General features: G+C 40.5%; 1 protein-coding gene across 6 annotated transcripts in view; it reads left to right on the top strand.

Moving 5' to 3' along the window:
• Positions 1-25,008, top strand: part of ADAMTSL1 (ADAMTS like 1) — a 481,138-nt gene that overhangs the window by 275,333 nt on the left and 180,797 nt on the right. For 3 of the 6 annotated variants that reach the window (XM_066987715.1, XM_066987719.1, XM_066987716.1), the window contains exon 3: positions 19,326-19,453. In XM_066987715.1, the coding sequence (XP_066843816.1) occupies positions 19,326-19,453 (128 nt within the window). Of the gene's footprint in view, positions 1-1,004; positions 1,490-14,999; positions 15,234-19,325; positions 19,454-25,008 lie in introns of those variants that run through there. The other 3 variants (XM_066987718.1, XM_066987717.1, XM_066987720.1) reach the window with 2 other exon arrangements.

Below are 25,008 nucleotides of genomic sequence, written 5' to 3'. Positions count from 1 at the left end.
CCCTTTTTCCTCTCAGTTCCTTCCCTCTTCCAAACTTTGTATCCCTCCCCATCTGCTCATCAAGCTTTTCCTCCAGGCTGTTATTCATTTCTACTGATGTGCAGTTCTTTTAAATGGTCTGTGGTCTACACTTGCTCCCTTTTCCTCTATGACCCCAGACCTGATGCCCTTGGCAAAGTTTCCCTCTGCTCTGCTCGTTGCTAGCATATTATTCTCCTTCCCCAACACATGTGTACATTATTTTTCTCCTCTACTGAGGTAAAACAGCCAAAAGCTTAGGGAAGAGGAGGATTTCTGCATGCCCATCTGGACCTAGCATGCCCTGCAGCACCATAATCTTGCAACTGCAAGAGAGGTCCAAAACAGCCCCATGTGGGAGAACGCCTACTGCATTGAGAAAGAGTTTCTTGGTTTGCAATTTCTGCTTTAGAAAATAAGAGTCAAAAAAAAGAAAAAAAAGAGAAAAAAAATGAAAAAAAGCTAGAGACTTCAGGCAGTGCAGGGGCATGGGTATGCAAACTGGATGAATCCTGAACAGGGTGAGAGCAAGGATTTGAAACTCCCATCTGTCAAGTTAGTACTTCAAAGGCAGAGTTCCCAGATTTCCTGAGGTGTGTGGATCCTGTCTTTCTGTGCAGAATCCTCTGTCCCATAAGCTCACTTTCCTTCTAATGCAGAATAGAGTGGTTTTTAAATTAACTCCAAAAAGGAAAAAAGTAATGACAGAAAGACTGTCACTCAGTCCTGGTAGAAACATACCTGCTTCACAATTTGGGATCAGAGTTAAACTCCCTTACTGCTGAACAAATGGAGGCTCTTTTTGAGCTCCAGAGAACAATTTACCTGTAGTAAATACACAATTGCAGTAAAACATACGTTCTCCCTGGCAGATTTCAGCATTTTCTGATTGGTGCCTTATATGGCATACGTTATACATTGACACAGATTAAATTTCTCTCTTGACTGGAACAATGCATGCTTAGGAGGAGTGCTAGTGACCCAGCAGTATGCCCGAACAGCTCGTGGCAAGTGGTGGAGCAGAGCTCCTGGAGGACGGCTAGCTGAGGGCAGAGCACTCCCTTAGCTGTGCCATTCTGCCTCTCTCCTCCTCCTTCTCCTCCTCCTCTCTCCCTCCGTTTTCTTCCCTTCTGCCTTCGCCTGTTACACTTTCCCCAGACCCCTTGGCTTTGTTGTGCTGCACGTCTGATTAGCAGGAGGGGGATTGGCTGCTCGCCGGCTCAGGGAGCGCTTCCCCGCAGCCCACCCCTACCCACCCACCCACCCCTGGGTCAGGAAATGTGAGCAGGGCTAATGGAGGCGGAGAAGCAGGGCTGAAGTTCGCACCAGCGCTGGATGTGACAGCAGGCAGCAGGCAGCGGAGCGCTTCGCAGCTTGCTCTGTTTCCGACCCCAAGTCCCGCACGGACCCAACCATGGAGGGCTGCCGCTGGACCGCTGCTGGCACCCTGCTTCTGGCTTCCCTCCTCCTGGTAAATACTGTTTCTTTCGCGTAAATGTGCCTCACTTGTAGCTGATACTGTGTCTGCGTGTACATACGCGGGTGGGGATGTTTTTATTCCTTAAGATCACCGATGGAGTTTGTTTTGAACAAATCACGTATACTTTATCTTTGCTAAAGTACTGCAGACTTTGAGGCTTGATATTGTGGGTTGCTGCAGGTAGGGCCAAGAAGTTGGTGTTGGCATCACTTTTATAAACTCGGAGAGCAATGACTTGTGAACGGTGATTTAAATGCTTGGGATTTGGAGAAGTGCTGTTCCTCCCCCTTTAAATCAAACTATAGCACACTAATGTTCCTGGAATTTTCTTCCTTCCTTAAAGAGAGAAAAAGAAAAAAAAAAAAAAAAAAGGAAAAATATTTTTTGCTGTGCACATGCAGAGAAACCAGGTACAGCATGTACTGAACTTTTTCCTGCAGCCAGCTTAAATGAGCTCTTATTATTGCTGTAACTTGTTGGAGAGACAAGTTTATACCAACTTTTGGAAGATATATTATGTGATATCTGGTATACTTCAAGGCTATAATGTTGATCATTATTGTATGATTTTCTTGCATAATTCCCCTGATTATCCTGATAGGATGCTCTACAGCTGAATGCTGTAGCTCTGCTGTTTGATTGAGATTAAGTGTTCCATTGTGACTCATACTAAATTTTATAGGTGTGTTTGCTATCAGAAAATCTGCAGTGAGAATATTAGTATATACACACTTTTGATACCATAGTGGTCTTGGAATAACTTTATGTGTTGGGTTTTTGTTGTTGTTGTTGTTGTTTTTTGTTTTTTTTTTTCTGAACATATGCAAATAGAAAAGAATCTTAAAGAAATAAAATGAACTTTGTAGTTGCTTGCATCTTCCTATTTATTTGTATGAAACAGTCTGTGCTAGTTATTGCAAACTAATGTCTTAACACATTTTTAACCACATTTTTAACTAATCTGGACCTAAATTAGTGGGATAACTATATTCCAAATGCTTAATAAAAACAATGGTATGATTTTTTTAAAAAAAGCTTTTAGATATTGAATCACTAAATGGCATTTCATTACTGGAAATAAGAAAGCTACCAAGACTGAGATTTAAATTTCCAGTTTGTTTAAAGGTCTATTTTTCTATTTAAAACATTGAAATCACACAAAATGGCATAAAGTCCAGCATTGGTTCTCTTTCACATATGAAAATGAGAAGTTTATAACCTGATGACTGTAATATACCATGAGCCAATCCTGCAGTACTAATTTAGAGAAGATCAACAGGAGATATGACTCAACAAGACTATGTAAGGACTGTAGGATTTGGCCCCATATTAAGCTCATACTCATAACATTTATACTTCACTCTGCTGCTTGTGAATTAAGTTCTCAGTCCCTAATTCATGAAAATAAATAGTGTATTCTGCTGCCAGCTATTATGCATTATATTCCATACTATACAAGTTTTTATTTGTATGACTTACCCTGCCTCAAGAGATTTCCCACACACACACCTCCCACCAAATCTCTTTGTGGCCTTAAGAACTGTGATGTGAAGCAAGCTTAACTTTCTTTTTTGAATCAGACCATTCTTTTACTCTGTCCACAGACAGGAAAATCTCTTACTAGCTTTCAGCAGGAGATTAGGTAAACATGCAAGAATTTGACTTCTAGGTTGGATAGAGATAGAGATAGAGATAAATTTAAGATACCTTGGTCTAAATGTTGCTACTGTAGTTTATTGCAGCATGAATTCATACAGGGTATGGCTCACTGATGTTTTTGAAAAAAAAAAAAATAGGCTCATGACATGGCTGTTAGCCTTATAGGTACCAGCCTCTAATCAAGTGGGTGGTATGAGTTCAGAGCTATGGAAATCTATGTCTGGATTTACGTTTTTCTCTGAACTTGTTTGTTTCTAAAACCTCTGTCTTGCCTACACTGGGCAGCATGAGCAGCCTACAGTCATGAAGCACTCCAGTAACATCAGTAGAAGTGTTTGCAGTTTTAAGCACTAGGGCTTGTTAACAGCTGCTCACAGGATTAATCTTACAATCATTCATCAAATGCCCTTATATTTTCAGTAAGACACTGTACAGAAGAATAGTGCCTTTGCTCTTTGATTTGCTTCCTAGCTCCTATAATGATCTTGCATAGCCCAGATACAGTTCCAGCCCATACACACAAAATGCTAAAGGGAAGGACAAGTCCAGAGGCACCATCCGTGGCATCCCCTCATTAGCCAGCAGATACAGTCTGCTTCAAGGCAGACCACCTGGAATGGTGTAGTGGTGAGTGTAGCACTCCATCACAGTTCTTAATCTTCTTCAAAATAAATAATTTTCAGTTGAGTAATAGAAGAGAAGGCTGCTTGATTAAAATCTGTGGGGTTTGTACTTTATTTGATAACAGCCCTAGAATTTGCTCCGTGCCCAGACATCCAGTTTCCCTCGTACAAATGGCAGTTAGGTACTTTCACAGATACTTTTAAGAATCTGAGCTATAACTCCAGTTGCCTGTCTTGAAAAACTTAGATCAGATCGAAAACAACTTGAAAAGACGGTTTCTCTCTTCCCACACTAGGCAGGTATTTGGAGGATTTTGATCATTGCTCTGCGAACTTTTGCGTGCTAAGAAAATATTAGTACACCACTTTTAAGAGAAACAAAAGAGAGCAGGCAATCTGTTCCAAAGATTTCCCTTTCTATTGGTTTAAAAATAACAGTCTAACACAAGCAAATCACAGTTGTCTAACTCAAAGGGAATGTGGCCAAAACCATAACCAGCCATTGACATGCGTGTTCATCCAAACTTGAAGTCAAATCACTTCATGTCAGAAGGGCATTTAATCACATTTGCATTTGTTGTTTGCATCTTTTCAGTGGCTTTTTTTAGCTCTCTGGATTGCTGTTGTGTTATTTACAGAACTAACATTATGAACTGTAATAAAGTACATGTGTTTTTTTCTGAAGGATTTCTTTCTTTTGCTGTGCTGATTTGTACATGGAAAATAGTCAAATACAATAGTCCATTCCTTCCAGGCTCTTTGGCATCATATTCTCCTATTATCTTACTGGGTCTGTCTTGGATGACCACAACCACAGTTAGCAGTGGAATGAATATAATGCTTCTTGTTTACATCTGAATGTACAGTGCTTGACAGTTTTTCCTTTCATGTGTAGATAGGCATACCTACTGCAGTATGTCTGCTCATCTGTTTCTACATTTATAGCTGTACAGAGAAGGATTTTCCAGTACAGCGTCCAAAGTGTGCACATCTTTGTGCATAGACATGTCTACGAGCAGACTGGCATTTGATCACCCCAGCTGGGTAAGGATGCACTGAAATTCATAGCTTAACTGTACAAACTTATGATTTATTCATGCAAAAGGGTGGAAATTTTCTCACCATTGTGGTTTATCACCAGTGCCACCATACTCTGGATGATTCATATCTATAAAGGACACAACAGCTTACACGAACATCTAATGCTACTAAGAGTGTATATTCATCACTTTCTTCACATTTTACTCTAGAATTTTGTGTTTGGACTTATTTAAGTTACCTCTTCCTTCAGAGTTTTTTTTAAGTATATCATTTATTTACTCTTTCTTTACCAAGTGACAAGGCTTCTTGGACTTTGTGTTAGACTGCTTGCAGAAGCTGCACTAAGATCATGTGGTGGCATTTTATTTTTCCTTTGATTTTAAGTGAATAGTACTTAATGAAGGCTGCTGAGCTGTTGGGCTTCTACATCAATGTCACTAAATATAGGTGCAATTTCTTTTAATGACTTTTGCTAGATTCATAGGTCTGGCAAGGAATAATGATGAAACTATGGAACTGAACACCACAGAAGGTCTGAAGATTAGAGTACAGTCACCTGTAGTCATAGATCTGTCATCTGAATAAATTCATACGCTAAAAATTCTCAAGGATCAGTAGTTAATGTGAAGCCTGAGTAGTCTATATGCCCGGATTAATAGTTAGTTAGGAGAGGGCTATCAATCTCTGCATAGCTGAATTTTCACTGAAGCAAACCAAAACTGTATCCTTTATAACTGTGCCGGTAGTTATCCAAATATATCCTCATGGTTTCTGTCATGGGGTTGTCTTCTTAAACTTGCAGGCAGTCCTGTTATCTCTATTGCTGATTTTCATAGCTATTTTCTGATGGTTGTAAGAAAAGTCAGAGCTGTACGGGCAGCAATTACATGGATAAAAACTGGGAAATTGCAGGGGGGAAAAAAAATGTGAAAATGCATTATCCAACAGATGCTGTTGTGTCAGGACAGGGAGAAAGAAAAGAGAAGGGAACCCATTCTAGCCCAAGCCAGGAACAGTTATGAAAGCAGTCTTCTCATGTGGTGGATAGTAACTAATCAAAAGTTGTTGTGAACCATTCAATTTCATCAAAATACTGTATGTTGGTATGAAATGCAACTTATTCCTAGCTGTTGTACAGGAAGGGTTGACATTTGCCCTTGGCATTGCCATTGTTTCATATCAGCAGATGGGCTGACCATTTTTGGACTTTGGATGTCTTATAGAACAGGATCATAGAATCATAGAATGGTTTGGGTTGGAAAGGACCTTAAAGATCATCTCATTTCAAACCCTCTGCCATGGCCAGGGACACCTTCCACTACACCATGTTGCTCGAAGCCCCATCTAACCTGGCCTTGAACACTTTCAGGGATGGGGCATCCACAGCTTCTCTCTGAACAAGCTGTTCCAGTGCCTCACCACCCTCATCATCAAGAATTCCTTCCTAAAATCTAAAATCTAAATCCTAAAATCTAATCTAAATCTACCTTCTTTTAGTTTAAAGCTATCACCCCTTTTTCTATCACTCCACTCCCTAACAAAGAGTCTCTCCCTAGCTTTCCTTTAGGCCCCCTTTAGGCACTGGAAGGCTGCTATAAGGTCTCCCTAAAGCCCTCTCTTCTCCAGGCTGAACAACCTCAACTCCCTCAGTCTGTCTTCACAGGAGAGGTGCTCCAGCCTTCTGATCTCCTAATCCTTAAGAGTATGTTCAGGAAAACTGGAGAAGGTAAGAGGTACACATTTCATGGAGTGTTGTAAAATCTTTTGTAGCTTCCTGGCCCTGTAGGGTGTTGAGCATAGCCCAGTCATGCTAAATGTTTAGTGCAATATGATCATTCAGATGTCCTTATATCTCAAGAAATGCTTAGGTTTCATCACAGGCCTGAGATTTGCTATCATGTATGCTAAGATTCACTGTACATATTTGGACTTGTATTTAAAAAAAAATAAAAAATAAAAAAAAAGCTGATGTGCAAAAGGGAAATGAGAGGATTGTCTGTTGGGGATTATAGATACTAGAAATTTTTTTAAGTTGGTATCACATTTTTAAAGATGACATTCTCACATGTTTTACTTGTCTTTCAAGATGATTGTATGCAGTGTTTTATCAGTCTCTGTTGAAGGTTCTCCCACAGCTGTATGGAGTCATCAACATTTAAGTTTTTGCCCATCTTTCTGGAAGTAGCAAATGTTATTCTTAGAATAACTCCTAATATAAATATAAGATTCATAAGCACAGTATCAGATGAAATTTCAGATCAAAATTTTCAGCTATATAAATTGTGCCTCTGTTAACTACATTAATGGTATATTGAATTTCATCTGCACAGACTTTGTACTACAGTCTTTTCACTTCATAACTGTTTTTGTTGTGAGCTTTTTCATGTGGTATTTAAATGTCATGCTTAGGGGCAATTAAAATGTATCCAAAAAACACTGGTCATGAATATCCTTGGGTGAAACCTGAGTGACCATTTTGTCTTATTTTCAACAGAACAACTTTGTTGAGGGTTGTGAGTTTGTTATGGCCTGAGTCTGAATGTACATATTGAAGACTACTGTAGACCAGAACCTTGACTCTGCTTCACTGACAGTGAGATGACACCATATCCAAGATTACTAACTCTCAGTTTATTTCCTTTCTTTTTTTTCCCTTTAAGTGTTTTGATTAGAATTTTATTTCACATGTGAGCAAGTTCTTTTCTTTGCTGCCACAGCCCAACTTCCCCAAATTTCTTGCATAAGTAGATAACATTGTGGTGAAATTGGGAAGCAAAATAGGCAGGTTACTGGGGGAGGGAAAGCAGCGAGGGTAGCTTGTGAGATTTATTCTGCTTCCAAGGCAAGCATATGCTGAAATCTTAATAGTTTTGCCACCTGTGAATTATTTGGATATATCTCACAGGAGTGTTCTTTCTTCTGTTTGTGTAGAGAAAAAAGTGGTATGCTCCTGATTCTTCAGTGCACTAATTTTTACACTGTTTCCAGTTTCATCTTCACTGCCTTTATGGAATTTCTTCCAGAGCTTCAACCCTCTAGAGGTTGCCCTGAGATTGCTGCCTTTCAGGGACTTCTTTTAGAGTAAGTTCAGCAGGGAGGGTGTAAGGGCTGAGGGAAGGGTGTGTGTGATAACGTAAGATATCCTGAAATAAATTCCAAGAGTGCTCAAGAAATGAGACAGGAAATTATATGCAATTTATAATAAATTCAAACTGTCCCATAAAATAAATATAACTCATTTTGTTTCCATATGAATGTTCTGTAGGGGTGTCATATTTCCTCTTCTAGCTTTGTTGGATATAATCTCAGTCCCTGTTTGAAGTTTGTTAGTGTATTGTTCAGATCCTGTGCTATATCAACAGAAACAGAAATGAAAAGGAATAAAGGAAGCAATAAGGTCTCCTACTGTTCTGGTGCTGGCATCAAATTGGTAGTTTATTTATTTATTTATTTATTTATTTGCTTACTTACTTACTTATTGACTTACTTAAATCCCTGTATTTCTTTCAGTCTGGACTGTTAAAAGCATCTGTTATACAGGGCTAATATAATTGCCCTTAACAAGCCCACAGCTGTCTTTTCTTTTTCATTTTGGTATGTGGATGGATTATGATTGTGGACGTGTTTTGGATATGACATTTTCATAGTTCCTGTTTAAAAAAGAGAGTGGGGGATTTTCAAGTTACTGTGGTATCAACAATGTGTTCCTTAAAGGTGTATCCAGGGCCACGTTTTAAAGATGAAAGTTCTGAAGGGGAGGTTGAGGATGTAATTCAATAGAAATTTTTGAATCTAGAAACTTAAGCATCCCCTGCTTGAGTTGTAAGACTCTGCTCTGGTGCTCCAAGCTTGAGCAGTCTTGGTCTGTAATGAGTTCAACCCCATATCAGTGCTGGTGAGCAGCAGGGCAAAAGGGAGTGGTTTCCCACATCTTACCAGAGATGAAGACTGGCAGGGGGGGAATGCCACAGCCTCTTCTGTGCAGCATGCTGGCTCCAAAATGTGGATGTGTCTTTCTTTTTATTTGGTGAGAGGAAAGAAAACATTTTTTTCATTATGTGTGATATGAGAGGCCAGTATGACAGCAGCAACAGCTTATAACCTGGCAGTCTTTACATCTTTGTAACAATTTAAAATAATGAAAAAAAAAAAAAATCTGATACTCTGAGAAAACTCATGCATGTTGGTACTACAAACTCTTAAAAACTAAGTGCATTTTCCTTTAAAGAAACATCTACATTAATTTGAAATCAATTGGTAGTGATTAAGGGAGAATAAATATGTTAGACGATACCTAAGATTTACAATTAATTCCTAAAGATCCTGTGAGCTTTCTTTACCTATCTTCCCTTTTTTTTTGTTGTTATGACATGAGATCTTGAACTTTACACATAATTTCTGGTTTTCTTCCTCCCTTCCTCCCTTCCTCCCTTCCTTTTTCCCTTCCTCTTCTTTCTCCCTCTCTTTTACTCTCTCTTCTTTTACATAAACATTTACCTTTCAGTTTTCCTGTCTCCACTGAGGCTCAATGTTTCGACCCCTTATATGGCCTCTTGTTGTGAAAATAAACACATACACAGCTCCATGAGGTAACTGAGTGAGATGGCAGACCATCAGAAGGAGAGGAGGCTTCATTTATTTTGAATAAACCTCACAATTGTGGGTGTTTATCTGAAATTACACAAGCCCTTGGAGAGTTCTCCTCCCTTCCATGAAATGCCTCCTGACCAGAGAGTGCCATCTTCTCTCATAACCCATGGCAACTTGTCTTACTGCTCCCACCTGCTGCAGGGGAGGCTGAGCCACCCCGGGGCTGACAGGCCTGCTTCCTTCTAGGTTAACATAACAGGGTCTTCTGGCTCGGACTTTCAGAACAAGATTTTCTCAATCCAGTCCAAGTGGGGGCTGATGCATATAAAAGGACTCACGGTTAGCTGTTGTGGCCTGTGCAGAGATTTAGTCTGGGTGAATATCTGAAGCCTAAGGTCAGTTCACTAAGCCAAAGGCAAATGGCTAATACACACTTATGCAACATGTTACCCTGACTCTTTGGGGGAGACAATGTTTCACCAATGGAAATGGGGCTGTCTGCCAGGTGTGGACCTTTTTTTTCTTTTTGAGGCCAAAAGACACGGCCAAGCCAGCTTACAGCTTTCATGTCTCGCCACTTAGAAAACATGTAGCAGGCATTGTCACAGACAACAAAGTTTTTCTTTTCTTTCTTCTCCTTTGTGTGTACCCCTCTCAGCTCCTTCCCCACCCCCAGTCCTTCCTACGTGGAAGGCAAACCCAAAGTCCTTGAGTGCAAGATGTACTTTTGAACCCATGCTGTTGGGTGGGTTCCGAATTCTGGAAAGTGATTTCACCCACCCTGCGTCTGAAACAGTCCTAGCCCCAAAAACTGCTCTGAGTCAATTAGGCGACAAGTCTGAGGTTGAGCCAGCTTGGACCTGCTCTGTATTGGATCACCCATGCCTGGTGTTTACACCAGCACAGCAGGATTTAAATACAACAGGGTGTTGTAACTTGGGTCTGTGAAAGCAAGAAAGAGAGCTCTTGTATTCTCATTGCTCCCCTGGTGTATATTTTCATATGGGTAACTGCAGTGAGAGATAGGACTGATCTGAGTTTTACAAGGCACTGTTATAAAATGTTATAGGGAGCGCAGCGTGCAGTGTGTTGAAGTGATATGGTGTCAGCTCCATCCCCTGCCAGCAACCCCCCTGGCCGGCTGCTGCCCTTTTTGAAGAAATGAGCTCATGTTTGGCACATTTCTCCTGGGATACAACTTCCAGTCCAGCCTTGGGAATGGCTGTTTAGTTCTTAATGTACTGACATAACTGTTTATCTTTTCTTCCATTTTTTGTTGCAGACTAGAAGCTGTGTACTCCCTATGATGGGTCATGAGGATACATTTTAAAAGACTACATGTACAGCTATATGACTTGCCTGAGGGCAGGAGGAATCCCATGGGACAATGGCAATAGCACTGGCAATGCTTTTGTCCTTCAGAGAACACTTGATGCCCACAGCTAATGACTGTCATAGGGTGCAAATGAGTACAATGCTGAGGTTACAGGCATTCTGTTTTCAGGAGATCAGAGTTCATTGTGACGCTGTGTCTCCTTATTACTTATGAAATAACCATGTCAGGTCATATATAGTTATTTCCCCCTACCTGAACCTCTGCCTTCCTGTGCAAAAGTAAAAAGGTGTCATAAATTTCCCTTTTTCTTTTCCCATAGTAATAAGCCTGCCCTGCACAGCTATAGTGTTTAAGAGAAGACAAAAAGGAACAAAATGGACTACCACAGCAAATTTTTACTTATGTCCCTGGGAACTGAGCTAGCAGTTTGTCTGTTGGGTGTCTTCCCCCAGAGTAAAGAAAAATTATCATAGAATAGAATATCATAGAATATCCTGAGTTGGAAGGGACCCTTAAGGATCATCAAGTCCAACTCTTGATACCGCACAGGTCTACCCAAAAGTTCAGACCATGTGACTAAGTGCACAGTCCAATCTCTTCTTAAATTCAGACAGGCTCGGTGCAGTGACTACTTCACTGGGGAGCCTGTTCCAGTGTGCAACCACCCTCTCTGTGAAGAACCCCCTCCTGATGTCGAGCCTAAATTTCCCCTGCCTCAGCTTAACCCCGTTCCCGCGGGTCCTGTCACTGGTGTTAATGGAGAAAAGGTCTCCTGCCTCTCGACACCCCCTTACGAGGAAGTTGTAGACTGTGATGAGGTCTCCCCTCAGCCTCCTCTTCTCCAGGCTGAACAGGCCCAGTGACCTCAGCCGTTCCTCGTACGTCTTCCCCTCCAGGCCTTTCACCATCTTCGTAGCCCTCCTCTGTACACTCTCCAACAGTTTCATGTCCTTTTTATTTGTCCATCTATTGCTCTTCACCTTGACTCTGCTCGCAGGAGCAGAATAAATGTCGAAAAATTTAAAGAGGATCTTAGAGAGTTTTCCTGTTCTCGCCTTCTCATCAAGGTGTCTTACCCCATTTCTTCTAAGTGATAGATGATTTAGATCCTGAAGAAAGGGTAAATTAAAAACAACACAGAAAAAGATTAGGATTTTTTTGTTTTGTTTACTCCTTTTTAAAAGGCTGGAAAAAAAAATAATCCTGGCCCGTTTGTCTGTAGTAGCAAGTTCTAAGCATAAAGTAATTATCCAAAGTACAGGATATGCCCTCATTCACGTGTGTATCTTTGCTAGTGCCTTCCTTGGGGCATGGAGTCACTCAGATCTAGAGTTTTCTGTGCCAGGGGTTTTCCATAGGAAATATTCTCATGATCCTCTCACAGGCCTTTTGCCTGGTCTTGCAACTGCAAAGGAAGCAAAAATTCCTCAGTTAATTTCCAAGACTGGAAGCCAGGGGCATGTGAGCTGGTACTCTGCTCACTACTCCACACCGGACCAAAGACAGCTGCTGCACTCCAGGAGCAGAGGAGACAGTGTAGGATACCCACTTATACCTCAAAAGCTCTGACGTTTATTGCAGCTACTTTTCTTTCCAGGTTGCTTACCAGAGAATACAATGTTTTAGTAGCAGTTTGAACATGCATCCTTTTGATTTGGTTATAGGAAACAGTGTGCAGTTAATCACAGGAGCAATTGCAGCCATGGTCACTCAGCATCTCAGGTGCAGCAAACAGCTCTGGCAGCCTGGGCAGAAGGGAATTTGTTCTTTTCAACTTTTAACGTCTGTGAGAGCAAAATTCCCTTTCCTTTGGTAAGGATGTCTGATGGGTAGGCAGGTTTTTCTGGCTTGTGTGGTCCTCCCTCAGGGTGGCTGGCTGGCAGTTCTGGTGGGTGAAGTCATCTTTACATGGGATATGGTGAGGACAACAGGAACACAAACTATCACACCACCTGAACCCTGACCCTGACCCTGAAGCAGCCCCCTTGGTAAAAGAAAATAGGTCACCATTCATTCCTATTCCATCTCTGGATATGCTGCTAAGCTATCCTGGGGAGCTCTGCTTGGATGAGATGCATGAAATGGGCAGATATCTAGTGGGAGGTGGTGGGTGACTATTACCATGGTGAGTCCTGGTGCTTCCAGGGAATTATTCTCCTCACAAGATAAGGCTTATTTTGATAAGACCTTTCTTCAGCATGGTAACGGAAGAGCTGATGTGCTTCAGACATACAGTACTGTTTAAAGTGATGTGCAACTTCATGCCTAGATACATTAAAAATAATTTTTTGTGCACTGCAAACTGGACATGTCTAGATATTTTACTCATGACTTTTCCAAGAGAATAGCTCAGGAAAGTTTCCATAGCTAGTCAGAAAAGTCTTGCATGTTAATATTTTGTTTGACAGTAAATACCAGTAATAATTCAACTGGCCATGATTTTTTCTGTCTTGCCTTCCTTTAAAAGACAGAAATTTCCAAGCAGTTTCCTATCTGAACTGTAATCCATCCATTACCTTGGATGGAATGCAACAAAGATATGCAACACCGTGCAAATGAAATCTTACAAACCATATATTTACATTGGTTGAAGTTTTGAAATGTTTCCTAAAAAGGGATAAGGGACTTGTCTTCTGCTGTTACACACCTAGATAAGTGCTGAGAGCACTAGATAAGTGGTTCAATACAAACAGCATTTCAATACACTGTGAAGTACCTCAGTGTATCAGTTTCACCTCAGTGACAATTTAACATCAAAGGATGATCAAGGATTACTCAAAAGAGGGAGAATGTATGGTTTGGAAAGAATTCATACAGGGATGTGTTTGGATGTATCTGAAAAGGAAGGGCAGAAAGCCCACATAATAGGGAAAATACTTTTTTTTTTTTTTTTTTTCGGTCCCTAGTATCATTTTCACAGTAGCAAAAGACAAGTTAGGCAATGGCCTCAGAGGAGCCTTGCATATTGTCACTGACAGTTCATCATACCCCTAAACAGTGGGGATATGATAAGAACCAGATGATCTAAATTTCTTAACCAAACCCAGTGGTGCATATCATCTGGGAAATAACTGTGGCTTAAACTCTGTATCACTGCCTTAGTCCAACAACAGGTTAACTGCAGTTTTCACTATCTGTGTTGCTGTTTAATCTAAGAAGCATACTGGTTGCTTGAAAAATATGACTTTAGCAGCATTTTGCTGAAGGAGGAGGCAGATTGGTATCCTTCGTAACTGAGGAGCAATGAAACAACATGATCTGTATTTATATGCACTCCTCTCTGTGTGACACTGACAAATAGTTGGATTCTGTAGGGATACTCCAGTTCCAAACAAAATTTTAAATTAAATTCCGGTATGCAGCTAAGAGATTTATTTTCTTAAGGCTGAATTGCTTTTATAGGTATCAGGATATGAACAGAGGTTTTGCTACTTTTCATGTTTCTCCCTCTGTGCACCCACACACATGTGTACACACATGCTCTTAGAAGAAATATGGTTTTCTCATCAGGGATGCAGCTCCTGGATGGCCAGGCAGCTGTTGTGATTTAAGGATGTGTGACACTTGTTGTGTATTTCACATACTATTCCAGATGGTTTAAATGATTTCTGTGTACTGTGTGTTAGTGGAGAGGGTAGGAAAGGCCCGTTATTCAGCTTGGAGTCTGAATACAATATGTATGCTTGACAACTCTTTAATAAGTTCAGAAATTACTGTTAACCACTGATACTGGATTTTATTATTTATTTTTTTACTATAAAATTGGATACAATTCTTTTAGGCTTACTTGATTATATCAGACTGTTTCTGTTTATATTCTAAAAATCCCTTTGTTCAGCTCATTGTTTAATCCCCCTCCCCCCTTGTTTTTTTTGTAAGCATTTTCAACAGCATGCCTGATCCACTAACAGTGAGTTCATTTTTTTCATCCTTTCGTTTTGTATGCATGATTCTTCATGCTTTCTTGTCCAAAGGCATAGTGTTCTTTCTCTTTCTCCCTAGAGAACTCCTTGGGCATCCTCAAGCCCCCTTTCCCCTGCAGCTGCTCTATTGGGTGGTAGCTGCAGGATCACCCTCAGGTTAAGTGTATATTAGGGTAATGAGGTATAAAGAGCAAGCTAATTTCGATCAGTGCTAGCAGACTTCTTTGTTTTATGTAGGTCATTTATAAGCAAATTGCCTTCAGTGGGTGACATTTCTACCATTGATGATGTAGGCATCAGAACAAAGTGGTGGGTACATCTTGGGAAGCTGAGGCTGAGATCCACCTAGGATGGACATAAAAAGGAAGGAAACTGTTTATATATCAGCAGTAGGGTGTAGCAGACCTGGATGAGCATTGGCATTCTGCTCCTTTGGTGTATGCTGACATTTAGAGAAGTACTAACCTGGGGTACTTCTGGCAGGGATAAAAGACTTCTAAGAGGGAAGTGTTAGTTAAAGCAAGCTTTGGCTGGTGGTTACATTGCTCCTGGCAGCTTTAGAGGCATGTACCTTCCCCTGCTTTTTTTTTCCTTTCCCCATTTTTTTTCCTCTGCTTGCCCTTTATGGTAAGAGCTTTAGGGCTTTTAGCAGTACTGTAGCAGTTCTTGTATTGTAGAGAAGTGATATGTTCTTGACTATCATCATGAACATTTTTAATGTAAGTTCTTCAGTTCAGTTAACTTTGTTGAAAGTGGGTAGAAACTATTAATTTTTTGTATAAACTACTTCTGAAAAGTCTGTGCTTAACAGTGTGTCCTTAGCTAGTAATGGTATATATTCTTTAAGCCTGCAGTAGATCCATAATCTTCTTCAGATTTAAAATGGCTTTTCAGGCATTGCTAGAATTTCAGGCTCAGTCTTAACTGTGTAGTTCACAGGAGGGAAAACCACTTCTACTTTCTTTAACATTAAACATGGATTGAGTTGAAATGAATTATGTTTATTCCACTTGTTAAAAGAAAACTTGGAGCCTGTTCCAGCTTGAGATCACATGGTTTCTGGGAATATATAGGTCTTATAACAAATCTTGGAATGCAAATAACAGGCACATGGCTCTCCTCTGGGTGGGAGTACAATTTATTTCAGAAAAACTTGGACCTTTAGAATGTCTAGCTGTGCTGATGCTTATAATTTGTGATGAGGTAAGAGTACTTGGTTCATGCAACTTTACCTTACAATGCTTTTTAATTATGTCTTTGACTGGGCTTTCAACTAGTGCTAAGCAATCAGGGCAAGAACTCATTTTCAGTTTGAAGATATTCAGTTCCTTCTAAACTAAAAATATAGATATGCATTTTCGTCTTAGCAGACTAAAAGTACAAACAGAAATTGTCATTTAAAAATACGCTTTAGGAAACAGCTGAAATAAACTCAGTAAATTGGCATGTTGCTCTTCTTGTCTCACATGTAAATGTTAATGAGATTGTATCTAGATGATGGATCACATCTGTAAAACTGTTGCATATGTGATCTTCTGCAGCTGTGAGGATCAGCCACATTCTGAATTTGATCACTTATTTTACCTTAAATTTTATATTTCCCTTTGTGATTATTGTGTTGAAGTTAAATCATGTTGCATTTCAATAAAGGTAAGATAAACTGAGTGTCAAATCATTGTTGTATACTCATGAAGACAAATCAAGTATTATCTGTCACAGAAGAAATTAATTCAGGCTTTTTTTTTCCTATCGGTAGATCCAAAGCAAAATTACCTCATACTGAACGTTACAGCAATGTAAAACTGGTTCAATTACATATCTAAACTATCTTCCAAAAGCTGTTCTGCAGAAGGAAGTACTGCATGTGTTTAAAATGCCATTACAAACTGCGTGCCATTAAGCAAACTGAGAATGGAGGCTGGTCACAACACAGAATCATCAAGTTATTCAGCACAGCTGGCAAGGTCTGCTTGGCAAAATTGCAAAAATGGGGCAGCAGGATCAGAGTGGAGGTACTTCAGCAGAGCTGCTGGAGGAAAGCTTGCCTTTTGCCTGTTTAACTTCCTTCTCATTCACAGGATTTGATTACTAAATAAAAATAAATAAAAAAATCTTTAAGAATTGTGCTGGTTCCCTTTTTCAATCTATCTTTTAATGTTCAATGTGTCTTTAAAGTTCTGCTCCTGAATCCCTGTAGTTTGTTTGGTAGTCTCAACCTCAGCATGCTTTCAACCAGATCCTAAAGGATTCAAAAGGGTTGGCCTTCTTTGTGTGAGAAGTCCAAAAGGACTGTATGTACGTGGCATTCGCGTATCTGCCTGTTAACGTGCATAATCTGGTTTTAAAAAGGAGCGTCCGTGCCTTTGAAGGGCAAATGAGCAGTAATGTGAGGAGTGCAGCAGACATCTATTGTGAAATGCCAGGGAGTTCCAGTTGGGTGGACAGTCTGGTGTGCTGCTGTGCTGGCATCTCACACCTGACCCTTGCCACTCGCTGAACTCATCCTGTCAAAAGAAATAGCTATATTTGGTGTTTTGTGGGGAGGAAAATTCTTTCCCCATTCTGCCCAAACAGACTGACTTATTTTTCAAGATCAGGTTTGGTCTGTGCCTTGATGAAAGAAACAATGGCAAGAGAGGGAATGAAGAGAAAGTAGCTAGACAGGTGTTCTACATATCTTAATTTTCTTTCCTTTAAACTATTTATCCATAAAAGTTTGCTAATTTGGCACACAGTCTGAGCTTACTTAACGCAGGTTTAACATGATCAGTTTTCATTTAGTCACTCCTAATTTATTGTGCCAGTGTATCTGAGAGTAGTATCAGGCTTTTGGAATTAATATAACAATATAATTACTCTGTCAACCTGAGTAAGCTAAGTACTGATCTGTGAGCTAATGACTCGCTTCAGGGCAGAGGACTCCCAGGGGACTACACGAACAGCGCTGGCAATGTTTTTATCCTTCAGATGTATGAAATTAATGACTGTCAGAAGGTGCAAATGTGTACAACACTGAGATTACTGGCTTTCTGTTTACAGGAGAAAAGAATTCAGTGTGAGACTTTGGCCTCATTACTGAGCTGAGTATAGAGACAGCTAATTAGAGCCACAGGCTTCCACTTCAGTTGGTCTTATGCCTGGCTGTTTATTCAGCATCGTAGGTGAAACTAGTGGGTGTACTACAATGCCCTTGCAAAGTTTTGTAGGATTGAATGATTTCCACATTGGAACATTCTCTCAGTATTAATGGTTAGACTGTATAATGCATTCTTGGCTCCTAAAAATAAACAGAATGGTTAACCTCTTATCTTGATAGATTCGAATTAACACACATTTCATATTGTAATGTGTCAGACTTATTCCTTTGCTCTACAGACACAGAGTGTTCAGTTTTGGATCTCAGCTGTGTGTGATAAATTCAGTATCTTCATTAAATAGATATATACTGAAACTGTTCAGATTTCATTACAAAACTTCTACACAAGTTCAGTGAAGATGAAATGATTTCAGTGTTGAGCTGCTTTATCTCAAATAATACCTCAGCGTTGACAGCTAATGTTGATGCCTCTAACAAGGGCTAGCAATGATATTTGGTGTTTTTTCTCTGGTGAAAATATACAACCAAAGCTTCCTTTGTATTCTTCTCTTGTCTCCTCATTTATTCCAAATACAAGTAGAAATGCAGTATTCAGTGGGTGATTGCCCACAGCCACATTTTGATTGAGCACATTGCCTGGTCACCATCAGGCATAGGTATTTTCCATGCACATTTGTATGTTTCTGTGTGTTATTTCCTTCAGCAAAACCGTGTTGTCCATGAGGGACGATATCTATCTAAATTAGTAGATCATTTTTGTCCCTACAGATCTGTTTGTGGAGTACATTTGCATGAATGGAAGTGAAATGTTGGTATGTGAATGACAGCATTATCTGAGACAGGTAGTGCTGCACATTCATGAGTCAGTCCCAGAAGATCTGAGCATTTCTGATTCCATCAATGCTGCCTCTCTACAGAGTTTTTTGGGCCGTGCTGCTAGCATTGGGGATAGCACTGTCTGAGCCTGCATCTGGCATAAGAGAAGTCCAGCTCTTAAGTTAGCATGCATTCTCTTTTTTCAATGCAGCTAACAATAGAGATAACACAGTTAGGGAATCCAGAGAGCATATAGGAGATCTTTAGACAGAGAAAAAGTAATGATAGTGAATGTATGAAAACCTTAATGTTAAATGTGTTTGAATCATGTAGATTGACTACACTGCGATTCTTTTTCTCCCGAACATTGCCTTGGAAGGCACTTTTTAATATGCCATTTCATAGTTTCTAACAGAGAAACAAAACTTTGAAGTACAATTTGTAATGTCTACAATACTCCTCCCTCTTCCTTTTAACCAGGAAAAATACCTTGCCTTCTATAGTAATCAATACCAGTCTCAAGCTGAGACAATGATTTTCAAAGGATGGAATCAACTTCATAGAGAAACCCTCACAACAAAAGCCAGATGCCAACCAGTGGGAATGCCAGAGAACAGATTTATTTTGTGTCTTCAATGACCGCAATGATGTCCAGTAAAAAGAAAGGTTAAGCTAGCAACAATATTTGTTGTCCTTGAATTGATTTTTCCTGATTTTTTTTCCTCTCTCTCCCTCTCCTCAGAGCTCCAGAACAGCTCGCTCAGAGGAAGACCGAGACTCACTGTGGGATGCCTGGGGTTCATGGAGTGAATGTTCACGTACTTGTGGAGGAGGGGCTTCATATTCACTGAGACGCTGCCTGAGCAGCAAGTAAGTGGGTGAATGCTTTTTACTTACTGATGGGAGAATTTGAAGTTCTGGTATGTGTCAGATCATAAGAAGTAACTAGCATAGGTCTCAAACAATGCTGAAATTTCTACCTCGGTGTTAGAAAATTATGGATTGTGTTTTATGACTCAGGCAAGTGGCCAAAGTGTTTGATAAGGCAACAAATGTATAAAATATAGTGGGAACCTATGGAGATACAGAAGTTGCCCACACTTGTTGCTTGCCACGCTGAAGGCTGCCAGCTACTGAAAAGTGAAACCTCCTTTCACTTTCACTGTTTGAGCAATAAGCCTTTTCACATATTTATACCAGACTACAATTAATTCACTAGGTTTAGAGGCCCACAATCTCAGCTACACTGAGACTATAAAAAAGAAAGAATGATAATTCTTCTCAGGGTATCTTAGGAGTTAAATTCCAGATAGGAAGGCTTCCATACCAGCAACCTTTCCCAATAGGCAGGGGTAGAATTGATTAGTGCAAAGGTGAAATCAACCAGAGACAGACATCCAGGAGTTTGTTCCTCCGCAGTTACCGTCTTCCAATAGAACATGTACAAGTCACTTGACAATTGCACTCAATAATATACGTAAGACAAAACATTTCCAGCAAATATTGTTTCTGCTTACTTTAGGAGAAAACACCTGCAGCAAGTAGTGATAAATATTAGCAGATATCTGATAAATAATATGAAGGAAAACTCCAGAATCAAACTTCTGGCTTTCTGCCATCTCTGATACCTTGTATATTGTAGTATAAAAAATATAATAAAATTTTCCATCCTGCATACATTTCTCTTGTAATTTTCTTTCATGTGCTTATAAAACTGATGTTAATAAAATAGTGACAATACTTTCCAAATTAGTTCTTACATCTGATGTTTTAAAACATAATGCTGTTTAGTAAGGACAAGAAACAGCACAAAGCATATAATCATAAGGTCAGAATAGAATATTGTGTATTTTAACTCTATCTGTGGACAATTTGGTCTCCTGGTTAACCAAGAATTCTTGGGCTGATAGTATGCAACTGTCTACAAGAAGGGGAAAAGATTGACAAAATCTCAAAATATTCTACTGCAACTAGTGGAAAGACACTACTTTTCTACTTCATTCCCATGGCAGGTGGGGGGAGGGAAGGAAGAATACTTTGGTTTTTAAACTTGGGGCCAAATTCTCATCTCTTGTTCACTCCATGGCAAATAGGTGTTCTTTAACGACCTTGAATTTGGGAATTGCAAAGGTGGGAGCTTGTTTGAGGTCACTGTATCCTTTTCAGTTTTAGGAAACTAAGTGATCTTGTGCATGCTCCTTTAATGCAGGCATGAAGCCAGGCATTTCAGAAGATCTGGGGCATTTTTGTAATACGAGGGCTTGCTACACCTCTGTCTCAGCTGTCTTTACAGAGGAAGAGTATTGGAGCTCTATGGTAGGAGTAGCATAAGTGTTCTGCAGCATGTGGGCATAAACAACTCCTCTGGGCAGCCTCTCCCCATCTGTCTCTCTGATTCTTGTACTGTTCGGGTCTCTGAAGCTACCTCAGTGGAATAGTCAATAAGCTCACAAATCACAGAGTTCTTGCTTTTCGTACAATACCTAACTACTGTCCATTCAGTGTATAAGCAATACTTCCTGCCTTAAGAAAACAAATGCAAATTTTGGTCCATTCAGTTAGTTTTTCCTTTTTCCTGCATGAAGTTGCTAGTGAAATAGTGATTTTAACCATTTTTTTTGTGTGCGTGTGCTATGCAAGCATTTTATGTTGCTAAGGAAAAGGCAGAGAGGGAGCAGGAGAAAGAAAGTCATCCGAACTTTGAAGGTTTGAAAATAGGCCTGTGTGCATGAGTATTTCAAATCTGGCAAGGCTAGAAAAAAAATTCAACCTCTTTAGGACAATTTCTTGATTGGTACAGTTTATCTCATGTATTTACTGTGTATAATTACATAGCAGAATAAAGGAAGATACTACACGCTTCTGGCAAATGAAAAAATGACAACATATTTAGATGTTTTGGAACAAATTAATCCTAAGTAGTTCTCCTCCTGGGATGGATGTTTGTAATGCCTTATGCCTTTTAGTTCTGTATGAGATGGCTTTCAGAGCATTAAATGAAAAGAAAAAGCCTAGTGCATTGTCTTTGAAGAAATGCAAAGACTAATTGTCCATTCCTAAACACCATTAGTGTACTCAGCTAACTCAAGAAAAACAGTTTTATTTCCAGCTTTTGTTTGCCAAAGTTATCTTAGTGCTTGTGTTGTTTGTTTTGGGAACATGTTTTGTGTTAGGCTTTTGCAGCTGTGATGAAAGAATGGAAAGTGTTAGCAAGAAATTCTATTTTCTAGCATTTTAGATGGTAAACATTTGAGGATAGGGGCTGTTTAAAAAAATCATGTCATTACAATAACTGGTCCTGATTATGCTAAGGACATTTAGTATGATAGCGGTACAAATAAATGTGCCAGTAACATTAGGAGACAGGAGCTGTAAGCCCAAGTCAACTACATATCCTGGTATCCTGCACCAAAGTGAGAAGCACTGGCTGACTCAGGTGGCAGAATCAGCCCCGGGAAGATGACATTCTGATAATAAGTAGGTAAAGACTGGGCTAAAACTCAAAGCATGATATTCTTCATGCTCTTTGTTGGCAATAACTCTATATAACTCCCTTTGACAAACTCCCTTTGAATTTACTGCTGTTTGCCTCGATGGACTTGTGAAAGTGAAGCTCCCAGAGTAATTGTATGTTGGGTAAAAGAAGTATTTTTGTCATTTCAGAATGTTTTGCCCTTCAGTTTCGCCATCCTTTTATTGATAAAAAGCTCAGGAAAAAAGATACTCCTCATCTGTCTACTCTTCGTCACGAAGTGTCCTGAAGCACCGCTGGCCAAAACCTGTAGCGAGGAGAAACACTTCTGTTTCTTTTGAGGGACAAACTAACAACTGTTGTGCTTCTACAGAGAATGGAATTTTCTTAGCTGTTAGCTATTTGGCTACAGGGCACTGGAAATGCATTGGCAGAGCATGAGAAGAGATGCTGGAACATGGTTGTTGCTCTTTTCCTCAGATTTTTATGGTGTCTATGGCTCAGCAGACCTGCAGTGAAAATACCAGTATGTCAGAGAATCATAGAATGCTTTGGATTCTATGTGTGTCAGTAAAGGTATTTAATAACTGTATTGACTCAAGCAAACACAGAATAAAAAAATGGTTAAAGTTCTTTAGATATCTGAAATTCATGTGAATTTCATAGAATCATAAGATGGTTTGAGTTGGAAGGGACATTAAAGATCATCCAATTCCAACCCCCCTGACACAGGCAGGGACGCCACCCACTAGATCAGATTGCACAAAGTTCTATCCAGCCTGGCCTTGAACACCTCCAGAGATGGGGCATGCTTCACCACCCTCTGAGTGAAGAATTTCCTCATAACATCTAATCTAAATCTCCCCTCTTTTAGTTTAACTACAAATCCCCTTGTCCTACCATTATCTGCCTGAGTAAAAAAGTTGTTCTCTGTCTTTTTTGTAAGCTCTTCTAAATATTGAAAGGCTACAATGAGGTCTTCCTGGAGCCTTCTCTTCTTCAGGCTGAACATAGAGTACCATAGAACCATAGAGTATATTGAGTTGGAAGGGACCCACAAGGATCATCAAGTCAAACTCCAGGCTCCACCCAGTACCACCCAAAAATCAGACCATGTGTCTGAGAGCGTTGTCCAAACACTTCTTGAACTCCGGCAGGCTTGGTGCTGTGACCACTGCCCTGGGGAGCCTGTCCCAGTGCCCGACCACCCTCTCGGTGCAGAACCTTTCCCTATCACCCAGCCTGACCCTCCCCTGTCCTAGCTCCACGCCGTTCCCTCGGGTCCTGTTGCTGTCCCCAGAGAGCGGAGCTCAGCGCCTGCCCCTCCGCTCCCCTCGTGAGGGAGCTGCAGGCCGCCATGAGGCCTCCCCTCAGCCTGCTCTGCTCGGGGCTGAACAAACCAAGGGACCCCAGCTGGACAATCCCTTCCCTCAATCAGCAAGTAGCGCCGTGCTTGATGCATCCCCGGAGCATCTATTTTGGAATGTATTTTGCATCACCCTCTCCCCAGCTCTTTCAGCCTTTCTTTGCAGGAGAGGTGCTCCAGCCCTCTGATCGTTTTCATAGCCCTCCTCTGGACTCCCATATCTTTCTTGGTTTGTGAGCCCCAGACCTGGATGCAGCATTACAGGAGTTTCACAAGGGCAGAGTAGAGGGGCATGATCCCCTCCCTCCACCTGCTGGCCACCCCTCTGTTGATGCAGCCCAGGATGCAGCTGACCTTCTGGGCTGTAAGTGAGCACTGCTGGCTCACGTTGGGCTTTTCATCCACCAGAACCCCCAAATCCTTCTTTGCAAAGCTGCTCTCAGTGAGTTCTTCCAGTCTGTACTCTTGTCTAGGATTGTCCTGATCCAGGTGCAGCACCTTTCACTTGGACTTGTTGGACTTCATTAGGTTCATGTGGACCAATTCTCAAGCTTGTCCAGGTCCCTCTGGAATGGCATCCCTTCCTTCTGTTGTATCGACTACACCACTCAGCTTGGTGTCATCTGCAAACTTGCTGACAGTGCACTCGATCCCACTGTCTATGTCACTGATAAAGACATTAAACAGTACCAGTCCCAAGACAGACTCCTGAGGGACACCGGTCATCACCAGCCTGTATCTGGACGTAGAGCCATTGACCACAGCTCTCTGGGTGCAGCCATTGAGCCAATTCCTTATCCACTAAATGATTCACCCTTTAATTCCATCTCTCTCCAATTTAGAGATAAGGATGTCATGTGGGATCATGTCAAAGGCCTTACAGAACTCCATATAGATGATATTGGTCAGTCTTTCCTTGTTGACTGATGTATTCACTCCATCAGAGAAGGTGACCAGCTTGGTCAGGCACAAGTTGCCCTTGGTGAAGCCGTTCTGGTTGTCTTGGATCGCATCCTTGTCTTGCTTATGCCTTGACATTGCTTCCAAGAGGATCTTTTCCATAATCTTGCCAGGCCCAGAGGTGAGGTTAAATTTATTTCATTTGTGTGTGTTGGAGTGTTTTCAGATCTTAAGAAAATTATGAATTACACTACATTCATGTATCCTGATCCTAAAAATATTCTGTGTTCTGGAATTGTACTGTTTATATTAACAAGTATTGCTGTAGAATTTAAATTGTTTTACTGTTTCTAGGCCTGGCAGGAATACAATTGTGATTTTTTTTGATCATATTCCAAATTCATCATCACTTTCTGTTAAGGTGGTAGAGATGGCAGAAAAGTGGGATGTCCAAGAACAGTGGGAATAATTTTAGTAGATAATTTATAGATAATCTGTGGGTTTGTTTTTTGTTTTAATCTAGTTATAAATCCTAACTGTTATTGCTGCTGCTGTTTCAGGCTAAAGCATGAAGCAGAGAACAGTTTATGTGAATATATGTGTAGCAGAGTGCTAAGCCGGACATGAAGTTCCATGGATACTGAATCTGAGCTAAAGGGTAAACATCTGAAATCATCAGGTGGAAAA

The sequence above is a fragment of the Anser cygnoides genome, chromosome Z, assembly GCF_040182565.1.
Source record: "Anser cygnoides isolate HZ-2024a breed goose chromosome Z, Taihu_goose_T2T_genome, whole genome shotgun sequence".
Taxonomy (NCBI): Eukaryota; Metazoa; Chordata; class Aves; order Anseriformes; family Anatidae; genus Anser; species Anser cygnoides.
The sequence above is the reverse complement of the archived record's forward strand: the minus strand, read 5'-3'. Positions and strand labels throughout refer to the sequence as shown.